The sequence below is a fragment of the Melanerpes formicivorus genome, unplaced genomic scaffold, assembly GCF_026170545.1.
Source record: "Melanerpes formicivorus ecotype bairdi unplaced genomic scaffold, bMelFor1.0.p_v2 SCAF_102, whole genome shotgun sequence".
NCBI lineage: Eukaryota > Metazoa > Chordata > Aves > Piciformes > Picidae > Melanerpes > Melanerpes formicivorus.
In genome coordinates this window covers 1,277,347-1,293,230 of record NW_027142454.1, presented here as the reverse complement: position 1 = coordinate 1,293,230, position 15,884 = coordinate 1,277,347, and the positions used below count along the sequence as shown (strand labels likewise).

General features: G+C 64.2%; 1 protein-coding gene across 6 annotated transcripts in view; it reads right to left on the bottom strand.

Moving 5' to 3' along the window:
- The window catches only part of RIPOR1 (RHO family interacting cell polarization regulator 1), a 38,676-nt gene extending 23,910 nt beyond the window's left edge, over positions 1-14,766 (bottom strand). The window contains exons 1-3 of one of the 6 annotated variants that reach the window (XM_068166574.1): positions 14,476-14,766; positions 13,555-13,752; positions 13,355-13,456 (exon numbers count right to left, since the gene is read on the bottom strand). Coding sequence is in view for 4 of the 6 variants with exons in the window: in XM_068166573.1 (XP_068022674.1) it covers positions 6,193-6,259 (67 nt within the window). In the remaining 2 variants the exon portion in view is untranslated. Of the gene's footprint in view, positions 1-541; positions 675-6,192; positions 6,316-13,354; positions 13,457-13,554; positions 13,753-14,475 lie in introns of those variants that run through there. The other 5 variants (XM_068166575.1, XM_068166573.1, XM_068166571.1 and 2 more) reach the window with 5 other exon arrangements.
- Between the last annotated feature and the right edge of the window lie 1,118 nt (positions 14,767-15,884).

The window sequence follows — 15,884 nt, the reverse complement described above, 5'->3', positions numbered from 1 at the left end:
AGCACGACCCTGCTGGGCTTGGCATAACCTTGCAGCAAAGGTCCCACATGCCACCTTCCCCCAGAGCTGCTCATCTCCAGGATGCCCTGCTGGGTACCAGTAGCTTCAGCCCCAGCCCCCAAACCCTGCCTGGGCAGCAGCCACAGCCCCATGCTCCCCCATTCTGCCCAGGTCCTGTGGGGCCATGGTACCAGGGAGGCCTGGCACTTGTGCTCTATCCTCACTGGCACAGGCATGGGCAAGTTGTGGGGGGCACAAGGGGACAAAACAAATTTGCCAAGGAAAGCCACAGTGCCACGCTGGGCAGCTGTGGCCCTTTTCCTACCCTGAGGTGCTGAGCCTGGCTCTCAACCTGGGCAGCAGCAAGGCTGGAAGCCAGCGGGCGCCACCCTGCCATGGACACCCTGCCCCATGGCTGCACACCGTGGGGACAGCCACGTCCCTGACCCCGGGCAAGGTGAGCTCTGCTGCCCGGGCAAGCTGCTTCCCCCAGCCAGCCCCCCCTGACCCCAGCCGGGTGGCCTTGGCCAGCGCTCGGTACCTCTGGGCTTGCCGTTCATGGCGGGCAGAGCGTCGCCCCCGGGCTGGGCTCGGCGGCTGGGCAGCCCGTGGCTCTCTCATGCCTGTCCGTCTGCCTGTCTGCCTGCAGCGCTGCGTGCGGGGGCCGGGGCCGGCAGGGCTCCCCCCGGGCCGCAGTCTCCTCCCACGCTTCCCCTTGCCCGCGGCTGACATCACCGTCCAGCACCACGGGCTGGGCACGGCGGGAGGCGGCAGGACGAAGGACAGACGGACACTCGTCCTTCTCGGAGACAGGAGACCTCACCAGCCCTGGCTGCCCCAGGCGCAGGGGTGGCACAGCTCAGTCCCCATCCTTCCCTCCCCACCACCCCCATGGGAAAACTGAGGCACGGAGAGAGGGGAGGGGACCCCACTGTGGTGCCAAGTCCCGCCTCTCCCCAGCCCTGCTCTGGGTTGATTTAAAGCAGAATGGGACAGGCTGCAGCCCAGGCCGGGCACTGCAGTGTCGCCCTCCAGCCATGCCAGCCTCGTGCCAGCCAGTCCCCCGTGAGGCTGCTACCCTCAGAGACTCCCTTCCAGGTATCCACCGTGGCTTTGATGTGGGCATCCCCATGGCCACCCTGTACCCCTCTGCACCCCCAGTTTTTGTCATGTGGGTCTCCAGAGCCTGGGAGGGGCTGGCTCCAGCCTGGGCTTCCTTGGAGGGATCTCCAAAGATGCTGGGTGCCCTTCCTACATGGATGCCCCCATGCCCACAGGGGTCCACCTGACCTCCATGCCAACTCCAGCAGCTGGCAGCACCTCATGGCACCACAACACCCTGCTTGGGGCATAGGGATGCCCTACACAACCAGGAGACTCTGTGGCTACAGCTCTGTAGCTCCCTGCACAGGTCTTGGCCCTGAGGCACCCAGCACTGAGAGCCCCCTCCCAGCTGCCATGGAGGAGGTTGGAGCAGCCAGCTCCATCCAAGCTGGGACCAGCTGCTGTCACCACGTCACCGGGGCAGGAAGGGACACCTCCCTCCCAGGCTCCTTTCCTGTTTGCTGCTGCTTTTAGAGTGAGGTCAGGCCAGGTTCAGCAGGAAAAACTTGGGGCAGCATCGTGGAGGGGTTTGCCTGCGCCCGAGGAGGCTGAGCCAGTTGTGGGAGCATTGCCCCAGCCCAGAGCTGGTCCTAAGGCCAGTAGATAAAGAAGGAGAAGCACCTGGGACACCCTGGTAGGGTGGCACGGTTTGCCTGCCATGGGCAAGGTGGAGCTTGCAGCAGTGCCACCTTCTCATCCTGGTGACTAAGTGGGTGCCTGGGTGGGTGCCCAGCACTAGCCCCATTGGGAGAGCAGCTGCCCTGGAGGACCATCCCAGGACTGCCAAATCTGCATCACAGAATGGTTTGTTTGGGGTGGTGGGGACCTCAAAGCTTATCCAGTGCCAACCCCCTGCCATGGGCAGGGACACCTCCCACCAGCCCAGGTTGCTCAAGGCCTCATTCAGCCTAGCCTTGAACACTTCCAGGGAGGGGGCAGCCACAACCTCCCTGGGCAACCTGTGCCAGGGTCTCACCAGAGGCCAATGGAAGGATCTTGTTGCCCACCTGCATCCCTGACATGGGCATGGAGCAGAGCCAGCAGCCTGGCACACCCCAACTGTGGTGAGGAGGAATCCACCTCCACACCAGCCTTCAAGAACTCGCATGAGGACCACTCGTAGGGGAGATGCATCCCCCCCAGCACGGAGCAGTGCCCTGCCCCGGGGGCTGCTGTGGGCAGGGGACTTGCCAGCCCCTGCTGCTTGTGCCAGGGCTGGAAGGCACCGCCCCTGGCAGTGCCCTGGGACTGGCTGGGCTCCTGCAGAGCCTCTGCTGCGCTGGCAGCCATACGGAGCCGGTGTCCGGCGGGCGGCCAGGCGCTGTGCCCGCAGTGCCAGCCCCTGCCAGCTCGTTTGTTCTCATTAAAGGTTAACGAGAGCCATACTGAAGCTGCCGGCAGAGGCATTCCCAGGTGCTACACAGAGTGAAGGGACGCCCAGGCTTCCCTACCAGGAGGGTGCCAGCCAGGCCATACCACCCTGGGGAGGACCCTGGCTCTTCTTGGCAGTGCCTGCGGGCACACAAAGGGCCACAGGGCAGCTGGCAGCATGGGCAGTGCAGGAAAGCTGCCTGGCACAACATCCTGGGCATCACCCATGGGGACACCCCCGGGAGAGGCAGGAGGTGGGGTCGAGCACTTCAGAGCTTGGAAGAGGATGCCAGAGGTAGTCATGGGACATCTCCGAGCAGCTCCCAGCACCCTGCACAGCCCTCAGCAGGGCTTGCCAGCTTGGAGACACCTTGCCAGGGGAGGGCAGAGGAAGGGCACAAGCTGTGCCAGCGCTGCCAGGCCCGGGCACTAATTGAGTTAAATAAATCAATGTCCCCTGGCTGGGCCAGGGCCAGGGGCAGGCACGGGGAGAGGGACAGCCTGATGACCATGCAGGCTGCTGGTCACCTCCCCCAGCTCAGGGATGTCCTTGCAGGCTCAGCAGCTGCCTCCACCCTCCCACGCAGCAGGGCTGTGGGTGGAACCTCTCTTGCATGCCCCCTGTGGGATGTTCCAGTCAGGCCGGGCCTGAGGAGCTGACCCCGGCACCCCGAGCTCAGCTCAGCAGCTGGACACACAGGCAGGACCCTGCCTGGGCAGCCATGCCTGGACCCCGGGGTACAGCCACTGCCGGGCCTGGGCAGGCACAGCCCAACTCCAGGCAATCCAAGAGGGCATTCCCATCACCCAGCCCTCCATGGCACACAGCACTGGCATCCCAGAGACCCCACAGCCTGCAGAACTGAGTCCTGAGGAGGCTTGCTGGGGGCTCCCTTCTGCCCCTGGGACCACCAGCACCAAGGCTGTGCCCATCCAGCATCCTTCATTCTCTGGAGCTGCCACCAGCCCCAGGAGCACATTCCTCTGGTGACACCAGCACCCAAGGCCAAGGTGATGAAGAAGCTACTTCAGGTAGTTTGCAGGCAAGTGGTGCCTGGACACACTTGCACGGCAGGGAAGGGCACAGGCCAGCCTCAGCAGGTGCCTAGTGGGCAGGAATCACCACTGGGCAAAGGAGGCCGGGGAGATGAGTGCCAGTGCGTAGACACCAACCTGGTGAGCACCCAAAGACCTCCTGGCCATGAGTGAGACCCTAGCTGGGGGCAGGAGGTGACAATTCTGCCCAGAAGATTCACCCTCAGGGCTGGGAAGAGAACCACAGGGAGTGACCAAGGGACTGGTGGCCAGGCAGGGGCCAGTCCTGGTCTGGGGGATGTGGATGTCACCCCCAACATAGTCCCATGGCTGACCCCCCAGATGTTAGCCCCACCACAGCTGACCCCTCGGGTCACCCTTGCAGTGTCCCACAGCTGCTCCCTCCGAGTTCTGCTCCTTGCAGAGCGCAGCAGGGGCAGCTCCACAGCCCGCTGGCAGCCCAAGGCCCGCCCAGTGCTGGGTTTTCCCTGCAGTGTTGATGTCCCAAGGGCTGGAGCAGGACCAGCTCTTGTGCCAAGCCAGGCTCTACCCACAGCCAGGCTGGCACCGAGGCCACCAGCAGCATCCCTTGCCGGAGGGGCCAGGCACCCTGCATCCGGGCAGCAGCAGAGCGCTGTAGACCTGCCCCCACAGTGCCCACGGGCAGCAGCAGCCCTGCCCCCACGGTGCCCATGGGCAGCAGCAGCAGCAGCAGCAGAGCTATAAATGGCAGCCCTATAAATAACCCCAGAGCCGGGCCCAGGGTTCAGCCCAGCTGCGGCCTCTGCCTGCAGACACAGCCCAGGGGCTGCCCTCGCCCTGCCCTGGGGACCCCGAATGCCAGCTCCCTGCCCACACTGGGGCTTCTAGGTCCTGACCTTTTGGTCCGAGCCGCGGCAGGAGCGGTGACATGCCTGCCTCCCCTCGGCCATCAGCCCAGCCTGGTGACCAGCATGGTGGCAGCCCTGAGGGATGTCCCCATGCCCCTGCCCCGCTCCTCTCAGGGCCTGTCCCAGGCACCCTTTGACAACCTGGGCTGCAGATTCTTGGGCAAAGCAGGAGAGCCTCGGGGAGGGTTTGCAAGGAGATGCCCCAATCCCTCCCATCATCCATGCTGCAGGTCAGCAGCCTCCTCCTGGCTGCACCCCAACACCCAACCCATCAACTGCCCATCCCAGCACCCCCATCCCTGCCCTGCCCATCGCTGGGTACATTCCCACCTTCAACCCCACTACACCACGTCCTCCACAAGGGCTCAGCCACCATTACCCCAGGTCCCACCACTGCTCCTCTCCCCCCCCAGGACCTCCACCAGCCGAGAGTGGGCAGCAGTGGTGACACCAAGTCCTGCTGCAGCGTCACAGCGTCACGTCCCAGCCCTGCTTGGGCAGGGCAGCAGAGCTGCTCCTCAGCCACCAGCCTCGGCCAGCCTGGGGCTTACAGCAAGGCCAGGACCTGCTGGTGGCCTCAGCAAGTCTCTGCTGGGACTGTGGCAGGGGCAGAGCTGGCAGGGGCTGTTCGGGCTGGGCGGAGGTGCGGCAAGGAAGGAGTTAATGGTGTGAGGCCTTCCCCAGCACTTCTTGGCAGGCTGGGGAGGGCTGGGAGACAGCAGGATCGGGCCAGCAACAAAGGGGATCTGTCTCCTTAACTCCTGCAGGCATTCCTCCCCCCATGCCCAGGAGGAGGTGGCAGCACCCAGCTGACCGACAGCACCCAAGTCCCCCAGGACTGCCCCTCGGCATCCTGCTTGGGTGCAAGGGGTGTGAGTGGGGCAGGTGGGCAACAGCCTTTCCCCTGGCACTGATGGCTCTGGTGTCCCGCAGGCGCTTGGGCAGGGCCCTATATGGGCACAGGCAGCATCCCCTGTGCCTGCTGTCCCCCTGTGCCCACTGTCCCCGTGTGCCTGTTGTAGCCCTGTGCCTGATGTATCCTGTGCCAGCTGTCCCCCCTGTGCCCACTGTCCCCCTGTGCCTGCTGTCGCAGTGTCTGCTGTCCCCTGTGCCCACTGTTGCCCTGTGCCTCTTGTATCCCTGTGCTTACCGTCCCTGTGACTGCTGTCCCTCTGTGCCCACTGTCCCCCCGTGCCCACTGTCCCCTTGTGCCCACTGTGCCCTGCGCCTGCTGTCCCCGTGCCCGGCTATCCCGAGGGACACGGGCTGCGTACGGCTCAGCCACTATCTCCTCCACGGCGCAAAACCAGTGCCACTACCCCCCACCCGGCAGCGAGGCGGCGGCTGCAGGACCTTACACCCCTTAGCCAGGGGCTGCGGGGACACCGGGCGACATTGGCGGGGGTTGCCCACCCGGTGATATTGGTGGGTGGTGCCCGCCCGGTGACATTGGTGGGGGGTGCCCGCCCCGCCACGCCGCGGTCCGGCGGCTCCTTCCCCGGGCGTGCCGGGTGCAGGGTGTGGAGCAGCTGTGCCAGCCGCGGGGCCGGGGTGGGGGAGCGGAGCCCCACGTCCCCATTCCCACCCTCCCCGCCGTGCCCCTTCGGGTGCCCAGTCCGGGGCCGGGCGGCGGGTGGCAGACGAGGACGCTGGCAGGAGGCGGCAGGCGGCGACGTGGCCCCCCCGAGGGTGTAGCCCTCCCCAAGCCCCCCGGCCCCGCTCCCCCTACGCCTGTTCCCCGCCCGCCACCGGCGCGGCCCGAGCGGGGCGCGGGGCTGCGGGCGGCACTCACATGTCCCGGGAGAGGCGGGGGGCGACAGCGGGCCCGGCTCGGTGCATCCCCTTTGTTCCACTCCCATGGACCGGGAGCAAGCGGCGAGTCCGTGCGGCTCTTGGCAGCGCCCACCCCGGGGCTCTCCATGGAAACGCGGAGCCATGTGATCGGCGCAGGAAACCGCCAGCGCACGGCGCCGCCGCGGCCTGCGCCGGGCACGCAGCGACACCCCCGCCGACACCGGCACCGGCACCGGCACTGACACCGGCACTGACACCGGCACCGGCACCGGCACTGACACCCCACTGACACCGGCACTGACACCCCGCCGACACCGGCACCGGCACCAGCACTGACACCCCGCCGACACCGGTACCGGCACTGACACCGGCACTGACACCGGCACCGGCACTGACACCGGCACTGACACCGGCACTGACACCCCGCCGACACCGGCACCGGCACTGACACCGGCACTGACACCCCACTGACACCGGCACCGGCGCCGACACCGGCACCGGTACTGACACCCCACTGACACCGGGCACTGACACCGGCACCGGCACCGGCACTGACAGCGGCACCGGCACTGACACCGGCACCGGCACTGACACCCCACTGACACCAGCACTGCCACTGGCACTGACACCGGCACCAGCACTGACACCGGCACCGGCACTGCCACCCCACTGACACCGGCACTGCCACTGGCACTGACACCGGCACCAGCACTGACACCGGCACCGGCACCAGCACTGACACCGGCACCGGCACCGGCACTGACACCCCACTGACACCGGCACTGACACCGGCACCGGCACCGGCACTGACAGCGGCACCGGCACTGACACCGGCACCGGCACTGACACCCCACTGACACCAGCACTGCCACTGGCACTGACACCGGCACCAGCACTGACACCGGCACCGGCACTGCCACCCCACTGACACCGGCACTGCCACTGGCACTGACACCGGCACCAGCACTGACACCGGCACCGGCACCAGCACTGACACCGGCACCGGCACCGGCACTGACACCCCACTGACACCGGCACCGGCACTGACACCGGCACTGACACCCCACTGACACCGGCACCAACACCGGCACTGCCACCCCACTGACAGTGGCACCGGCACTGACACCGGCACTGACACCCCGCTGACACCAGCACCAACACCGGCACCAGTACTGGTACTGACAGCCCACGGCCACTGGCACTGCCACTGGCACTGGTACTGACACCCCCCTGACACTGGCACTGGCACTGGTACTGACACTGGCACTGGCACCAGCACTGGTTCTGACACCCCACTGACACCGGCACAAACACTGGCACCGGTGCTGACACCCCACTGACACTGGCACCGACACCGGCACCGGCACCAGTACTGACAGCCCACTGCCATCGGTACTGCCACTGGCACTGGTACTGACACCGGCACTGCCACTGGTACTGGCACCGGCACTGGTGCTGACACCCTGGACCCAGGACTCCAGATGTGGCCTCACCAGGGCAGAGTAGAGGGGGGCGAAGAACCTCCCTTGCCCTGCTGGCCACTCTTCTGAATGCCCCCAAGACCCCCTGGGCCTCCTTGCCCTCAAGGACACATTGGTGGCTCATGGGGAACTTGCTGTCCCCCAGCATTCCCAGGTCCTTCTCCATGGAGCTGCCCTCCAGCAGCTGCCCCTCAGCTGTGCTACTGCAGGAGGTTGCTCCTCCCCAGGGGCACCACCCTACACTTGCCCTGCTGAGGCCTGTGTCACCCTGCAGACACAAAGAGCCCAGTGCTGGGGACAGCTGGGCTGCCTGCAGCTCTCCTAACCTCGGCCACATGCCCACCTGCTCTGCCAGCCTGGGCATGCCAAGCTAACCACTGCCTGTGCCAGGGCTGTGGCTGTGGCCCCACACAGGCTGTCCCGGGTCAGCGGGCACCTGCCCAGCACAGGGCAGATTTGCCAGCAAAAGCCAGGGCAGGCTCCACACCCACAGCCCTGCAGCACCCCCTGGCCTGCTACTGCCCAACACCAGGCTGGTGCCCACTGGCAAGCAGGGGTTAACCTTCCCAGCACGGACATGGACGCTGCTGGCCCCTGACCATGGGAGGAGGCTTCCCGGCAGCCCCTGCCAGCACTGGGGGGCTGGGTGATGGTGCAGGCAAGAGTCCCTGAGTGCAAGGATGCCCTGGCTGAGCACCACCCAGCGTTGCCCAGCATCTCCTAGCACAGGATGGCACCTTGCTGGGGTCTGGGACCACTCTAAGCACGTTCCCCTCTTCCTGGCTGTGCCAGCTGTCTGCACTTGCCGGCTGCCATGCAGGAGAAGGTCTTCTCAGTGGACCCTCCTGCCCTGGGATTTTTGCCCAAACTACTCTTCTGGCTGCAGGCTGGGCCTGGAGCCACGTCCTCTCCCTGCTCTGCGGAGGGCAGGAGGCCAGCGCTTGGCTGCAGGCCTCCCTGCCTCCCGGAGCCACTGCATGCTCAGCATTCCTGCCGGGAGCTGGAGCAAGGCAGTGAGCTCAGACCAGAGCCTGCTGTGGGGACAGCCACGTGTGCTGGGCACACTCACAGCTCAGCCATCATCACCAGAGGCAGCTGAGGTGCCCCATCAAGGCCACAGACTTGGAATTGAGCATCTGGCACCATCCTGGCTCTGGGCTCCTTGCCCCTCTGACTGCACAGGTTTGGGGACACAGCCTGGGAAGAGCTGGGGGAGCCAGGGCAGTGCCACTGCAGCCTGAGCAGGTCTCCAGCTGGCTCATGGGCACCTGGCCATGCTGGAAACTGGTTGGCAGCACCTCTGAGCTCTGCTGGAAACCCTTCCCCATCAGGCTCAGGGTCACCCTGCAGCAGGGGTGCAGACCTCACCCAGCCTGGCTCTCTCCATGGGGCAGAGCTGCCTGTCCCAGCACTTTGCCTGCTGGGCAAAGTGCCGGCTGGAGAAAGCAGGTGAGAACATTTCCAGAGCGGCCACAAACCTGGAAAGTGTTGGCCAGTGCTGGGTGCTCTTCTCACCCAAAGGCTGCGGACAGCAGCAGACACCCAGGTTGGCTTTGCAGCAAAGCCAGAAGGTCCAGATTGCAACTGCAACAGCTGCAGCCCAGCATGGGCCAAGCAGGGCAAGGAGCTGCAGGAGGGCACCAAGGGCTAGTCCAGACTCTCTGGCCACCATCCAGCTGGCCTCTAACTGCCCTCCCCACCCTGGGAAGGTGGCAGGCAGCATCTCCAACCATGACTCAGCCTAGGGGCTGAATGTCCCCTGAGACCACCTCCCCTCGGGCAGCCAGGCAGCCATCCCCACCTCGGTGCAGCAGCAATCACCTCCCGCACAGCCCGGAGGAGTCACTCCCAAAGCATTCATGATTCACACGATTCCTGCAGCTCCTCGGGACCATCCCACACAGCCAGCAGGAAAGCTGAGCTCATGGACCAGCCCAGCTCAGCACAGGCAGCAGGGAGGCTGGCACAGCCCCACCATGGCGTGGTGTCAGCAGCCTGGGGACTCACGGCATCACGGAGCTGCCCAGGCTGGAGAAGCCCTTCCAGAGCACCCAGTGCAGTCATCAGCCTAGCACTGAGGAGTCCTGGACTGCAGCACATCCCTCAGCACTGCACCCACACGACCCTGAAACCCCTCCAGGGATGGGGGCTGCACCACCTCCCCGGGCAGCCCGGGACAGTGCCTGAGAGCCCTTGCTGGGAAGAAATTTGTCCTCGTATCCAACCCGAACCTCCCCTGGCACAGCTTGAGGCCACCCTTTTGAGTGTGTGGCCTGTCCTGGGTGCCCCTGCTCTGGCAGGGGGTTGGGCTGGATAATCTCTGGAGGTCCCTTCCAACCCCCACCTCTGTGATCCTCCGATTTCCTCTTGTCCTGTCTCTAGTTACTTGGGAGCAGAGCCCAACCCCCACCTGGCTCCAGCCTCCTCTCAGGGAGCTGCAGAAAGCAAGGAGGTCTCCCCTCAGCCACTTCTCCAGAGCAGCAGGCACCCAGGTTGGTCTCCCAGAGAAAGTGCCCCTGCAGCAGGCACCAAGCCTTCAGCTCCCTCCCTGCAGAGGGAAACGACCAAGCCGTTGGGTGGAGGAAATGAGGGCAGCTGCGGGGGTCAGGAGGAAGTGGCTGTCATCATCTCCTGTCCCTGCAGCTCTCCCAGCCCGGATCCCACAGCCAGGCACGATAAAGCCGAGGGGAAATCACGTGCTGGGGAGCAAGTTGGACAGCCTGGAGGGTTCCAAGTGACCCCTGCTCCAGCAAGGGAACAGGCACCCAGGGAGCCTCTGTGCACCCAGGACCAGCAGCTCCATGCTCACTCCTTCTCCACACAGATGCAGGCAGCCCTCCTGACGCCACGAGCTGCACTCAGCTCCTGCAGCTGGCACCATGAGATGGTATCTCAGGAGCTTTGTCCTCATTTAGAGGTCCTCATAAGTCTTGTGAGGAGCAGCTGAGGGACCTGTTCAGTCTGGAGAGGAGGAGGCTGAGAGGAGACCTTTTGGCTCTCTGCAGCTCCTTGAGAGGAGGCTGGAGCCAGGTGGGGGTTGGGCTCTGCTCCCAATAACAAGCAATAGGACAAGAGAAAATGACCTCAAGTTGCCTCAGAGGAGGTTTAGGTTGGCCATGAGGAACAATTTCTTCCCCCAAAGGCTTGTCAAGGCCTGGCCCAGGCTGTCCAGGGCAGTGGTGGAGTCCCCATTCCTGGAGGGGTTTCAAAGCCTTGGAGATGTGGTGCTGAGGGCCATGGGGTGGTGGTGCCCTGGCAGTGCTGGGTTGAGAGGTGGATTTCATGATCTGAAAGGTCTCTTCCAATCAAAACCGTTCTGTGATTCTGTGATCCTGCACCTTTTCTGCCTTTCTTGGTCCAAACTGGCTCCCACTGGGAAGGGTGTCTCTGGAGGGACACAGTGGCAGCCAGCCAGGCACCCAGGGGTGACACTGGTTGCTAAAAGCCACTGGGAGGGGCAAAGGTAGCAGAGGGGGCACCTGACTGACAGTGTGAAGCCTGCTGCCTCCTCCCTCCCAAGGCATGCCCCCTGGGTCTCAGGATGAGGCAGGAGCAGATGCTGCTGGCCAGGCCCTCTCACAGCCCTGCAGCACAGGTGTGGGTGCCACCAGCCCCAGGCCAGGGTTCCAGCCCCAGGGTTCCAGCCTCTCCTGTGCCCCTGCCTGTCCCTGCACTCTGCTTGCATGTGTGAGTCCCAGGGGCGAGTCAAGCTCCCTCCAGCACCACAGTGCCAGGGCCCCAGCATGGTGCCTACTGAGCAGCCCCAGCAGGTGGGTGCCAGGCTGGGAAGTGGCTGGGGAGGGCTGGCACAGCCTCTCTGCTGCCTGCCCTGCTTCCAGCCATCTGCAGGCGTGGAAGGTGCAGGAGGATGGAGCTGCCTGCCAGGAAGCTCTCCCTGGCTCAGCTCCACCAGGCCAGCTTCCTTCCCCTCCACCCCAGCAGCACGTCATGGCTCAGCATGGGGGGCATGGAGGAGAGGTCTAAGCAAGGTCCCAGCCCTCTCTAGAGGATCAGGCGTGGGTGGGATGCCCAGGACACTGCTGAGGACCCCCCCATGTCTGCAAAGGCTTGGGGTGCTGGGGTGCCAGCTCCTGGCAAAGGGTAGGTGTCCTGGTTGGGAGGTGTCCCTGCCCATGGCAGGGGGCTGGAACTGGATGATCATGAAGGTCCCTTCCAACCCAAACCATTCTGTGATTCCATGATTCTGTGACTGGGGACCACCCAGGATAGAGGCTGGTGCTCAGGGCAGAGGGCAGCTTCACATGGCCTGGAGATGCCAACCTGCACTGGTTGGCAAGATGGGTGCCAGCTGCATGTCAGCACTCTGCTCAGGTGCAGTAGTTCCCCAGTGGTGTGTCCCCTGGAGAGGGTCCCCAGCTGAGTCACAGTGAGGGCAGCACCACAGGACCTTCTCCAAAGCACCACAGATCCTGGTGGCTCCTTGTACCCTGGCCACCTCCAGCCCCGCTGCCCTCCCCTTGCTCCCAGCCCTTGCTGCTCCTTCTTCCCCACAAAGCCAGAGGAGCTCCCTCTCTTTGGGGAGAGGCCTTTTCTCTTTGCTTCCAGCTTTCCAGGCTGGGAACAGAGCCTGGAGGCTCCTTGTTGGCACCCCCCAGTCCATGTGCCCCCGGCAGTGCCCAGGGCTGGGCACAGGCTGGCTGCGTGCGAGGGGAAGCAGAGTGCTGTGGGTGCTGGGCAGCAGGGATGTTCCCAGCTGCTGTGCAGCCCTGCCTGGAAAAGGAAACTTCACCCTGTCACAGCAAAGCAGAGCAGCCAAGATCCTCCCAGCAGCACTCCCCTGGCTCCGAGCAGACGGACAGGGCAGGACAGAGCTCATCAGGAGGAGCTGCAGCCTTCCCCCTCCCACCTCCACAGCCAGCGGGGGGCCATGGATGTTCCAGGGGAACAGGGCTGGCACCTAGGTGGGCATCCTTGCTGTGTCATTCTGTGTCCCTGGCAAAGGCTGGGAGACAAACCATGTGGCTGGAGAGGATGGGTTGGGTCTCCAGGGACGTTGCTGAAGTCCCTGTGGCACTCACCGTGTCTGCACAGACACAGCTGGGTGCTGGCATGCTGATGTCTGAGGAGACAGCTCTTCTAGCACGGCCATGCTCCAGCCTATGGAATCTCCTGGACACCTTCACCCCATCCACCATGCTGGCAGCCCTCCATGCAGGCTTGCAGCCTGGGACAGGCTGGCTGGCAGCTTGGCACAGGGCCAGCTCCTGGGAGCTCGTTTTACAGGAGCTGGAAATTCAGGCCCGGGTGGTGCTGGGGACAGGCAGGGGCAGGCTGACCTGCAGCAGCCCCCAGCAGGACCCTGCACAGCAGGATGGGGTCCTACAGCCAAGGGCTGACTCAGGCAGCATCCCCCCTTTTCGTGGGCACCACTGGGGCCGTGGGCATGTCCCCACCTGTGGGAGGAAGGGCAAGAACCTCCCTGCAACCCACACGTGGAGGCTCCTGTGCCAAGTTCAGGTGACAAGGAGGTTCACACAGCTCCAAAACGGGGGTGCCTGGGGAAGACCCCCGTGTCTGGCTGTGCCACAGCTCCAGGGCAAGGAGCAGGCTGGCCCAGGGGAGCCACTGGTGTATGCTGGGGACACCAGGGCGTGTGGTGGGCACATCAACATTGATAGTGTGTGTGCAGGAGCCATGGAGCACCTCTGCATCACCTACCTGTGCTCCTGCATGGACACTGCCCCTCAGGAAAGGTGTCCCACGGTGATCACCACCAGGAAGGAGCAGGGAGGATGCCAGGACGCTGAGGTCCTCTCCCTGCTGGATGAGAAGAGGGGCACAGTTAAGCAGAGATCAGCTCCTGGAGAAGAACATGATCTGGAGAAGGCTGCTGAAGTGTCTGTCTGGTCTGCACTTACCCAGGGAGTGGCAGGTGGCACCTCCAGAGGCCTTGGGTGAGGCCAGGGAAGTGATGCAGTTTTGCTTCCCAAGATGGATTTCCTCCAGAATGGTTCTTAAGGGCCTGGGGCGAATCTGTGCAAAGCTGGCAAAGCTGGCACCTGCATGGAGCCCCTTCAGCAGGCCAGGGGGACTTCCACAGGAAGCACCAGGCAGGTCTGACCAGCCAAAGGGGGAACAGAAAGCAAGGAGAGAAGCATCAGCACCCAAAGCCCTTCAGGCCCTTCCCTCCACACTGAGAGAGGCCAAAGCAGCATCTTCCCTTTCCAGGAGGGGCTGGGACAGACAACAGGGTTGGGGGAGATGTGCCCTGGGGTGCTCCTGGTCCCCAGGGAGGGAAGTCTGCAGCCAGCTCCCAGCACCAAAGTGATCTCCTTCCTGGCCCTGGCTGGTGGCGCAGAGAGCAGCAGGCCAGGCAGCAGGGGGTTAAAGCCCGAGGTGGGACCTGGTGAGCTGCTTCCTCCCAGCTAACAATAACAGAGCAGAGGAGAAGGGATGGACAGGGCTGGAGTGGGCTCTGCAGGGCCAGATAGCGATGGAGCAGCTGGGAGGAAGCCTCAGCACTATCTTCTGGCCCCACGTGGCTTCCTTGGCAGCCCTTGTGCTGCAGGGACCTGGATGTGCTTCCTCCTGAGCTGTGCTTCCCCTGCACCCCGGCTGCCTCTGGTACTTTGCTGGCACCCTCCTGGCACTACACCCCGCAGGGAGCTGCAGGTCCCCAGGCCATGCAGCCTGCCCAGCACCACTGTACCCACCACCCTTGGCTTTGGAATGGTCACCCAGCCCAGTCCTGAGCCACAGGACTGCAATGCCACCCAGCACAGCGGTGTCCCCACCAGGACCATCCTGCTGCCCTGTCCCCCCCCGGGCACAGTCAGTACCTGCCCCTTGGCAGCACGGAGAGCTGCCTTGGCTGGAAGACTCTTGCTGAAGGGCTCTCCAAGTCCTGGCTTAGGTCTCTGAAGTCCTGGCTGCCCTTGCTATGGTCCTTTCTCGTCCAGTGAAGCTCTGCTGCACCTGGAGCTGCTGCAGCCACCCCCCGGCCGCTGTCCCGGCGCTTCCTCACGGGCTGGGTGTTTGTGCCCTGCCTCCTGCCTGCTGCTCCACCTCCGCAGCTGTGTCAGGGAGCAGCCCTTTTCCGTTCCCAGCCTCCTGGCCCTCTCCTCCTGGGGTGGCCTTTACCTTTCACAGGGGCTCTGCCTGCGGTGGGTTGCCAACATGGCCATGGCAGGTTGCCTCTCAAAAGGAGTCTTGCTGCCAGGACTCCTCATGTCCTCCCCACTCCCCTCCCGACCCATGGACCTGCCTGATCCCAGCTCCTGGTGCATCAAGTCTTTGCCAGTGGCTCTTGATCTGCAGGAAGGCAGCTGGTGGAAGACCCTGGGAAATATGGACCTTTCCCACCCCTGAAAGTCATCCCTGGAGCTTGGAGAGCTCCTGGGCTCCCCAGAGCAGAGGTGTTTGCCACCAGATGCTACTCCACAGTGGCTGATGGAGGCAATACAATCTTCTCTGGGTGACAGCCTCCTCACCCATGGTCCCTGGAGGTCTCCAGATGTGTTCCCATGCGCTGTGTGGAACTGCTGGACCAGTGTCAGTGCTCTGGCCCAGTGGGCACCAGCTTCAGAACAGAGGTGGATCAGCTCCTGAAAGCAGCTGGACCCTCCCTCACCCTTGCTCTGCCCCATGCTGGATGAGGCAGCAGCGGTGGCATTTCAAGTGCCCCTTGGAGCACTCAGGACACAGGGCATGATGAGGTCTGACAGTGTGCAGAGGCAGGGGAGTAGCCTGACACAGGGCAGTAGCCTGACACAGGGCAGAGCAGCCAAGGCAGCAGGAAACATCAGGCAGGAAGCTGGGAGATAATGGCTGTGGGAGGACGACGCCCGGAACTCTTGACAGGGAAAACCAACACTTCTGGGCAGCTCCTGGCACCTGCCCAGCTGCCCCCTCGCTGGGGCTCCTGAGGAACACACCTCCTGGAGCACCCCAAGATGCTCAGGAACCCCCAGGCTCCAAGTTCCCATGGCAGGCACCGTCTGTAGCAGCTTGGTTGCAGTGTGCTCCCTGGGATGAGCTTTGCCTTGCAGGGCTCCTGGGCAGCCACTGGCTCCACTCTGCCAGAGGTCCAGGCTGAGTCACCCTGCCCCAGCCTCCTGTTGGTTTGGAACTGCCACCAGCAACCTGCTGCTCCTTGGCTCTGCACAGCACCTGGCCTGCTGTCCCGTGCCCAAAGGCAAGGTCACCACCCTGGGCTTCCAAGGGGCTGATGCCCACAGTGCTTAAACCT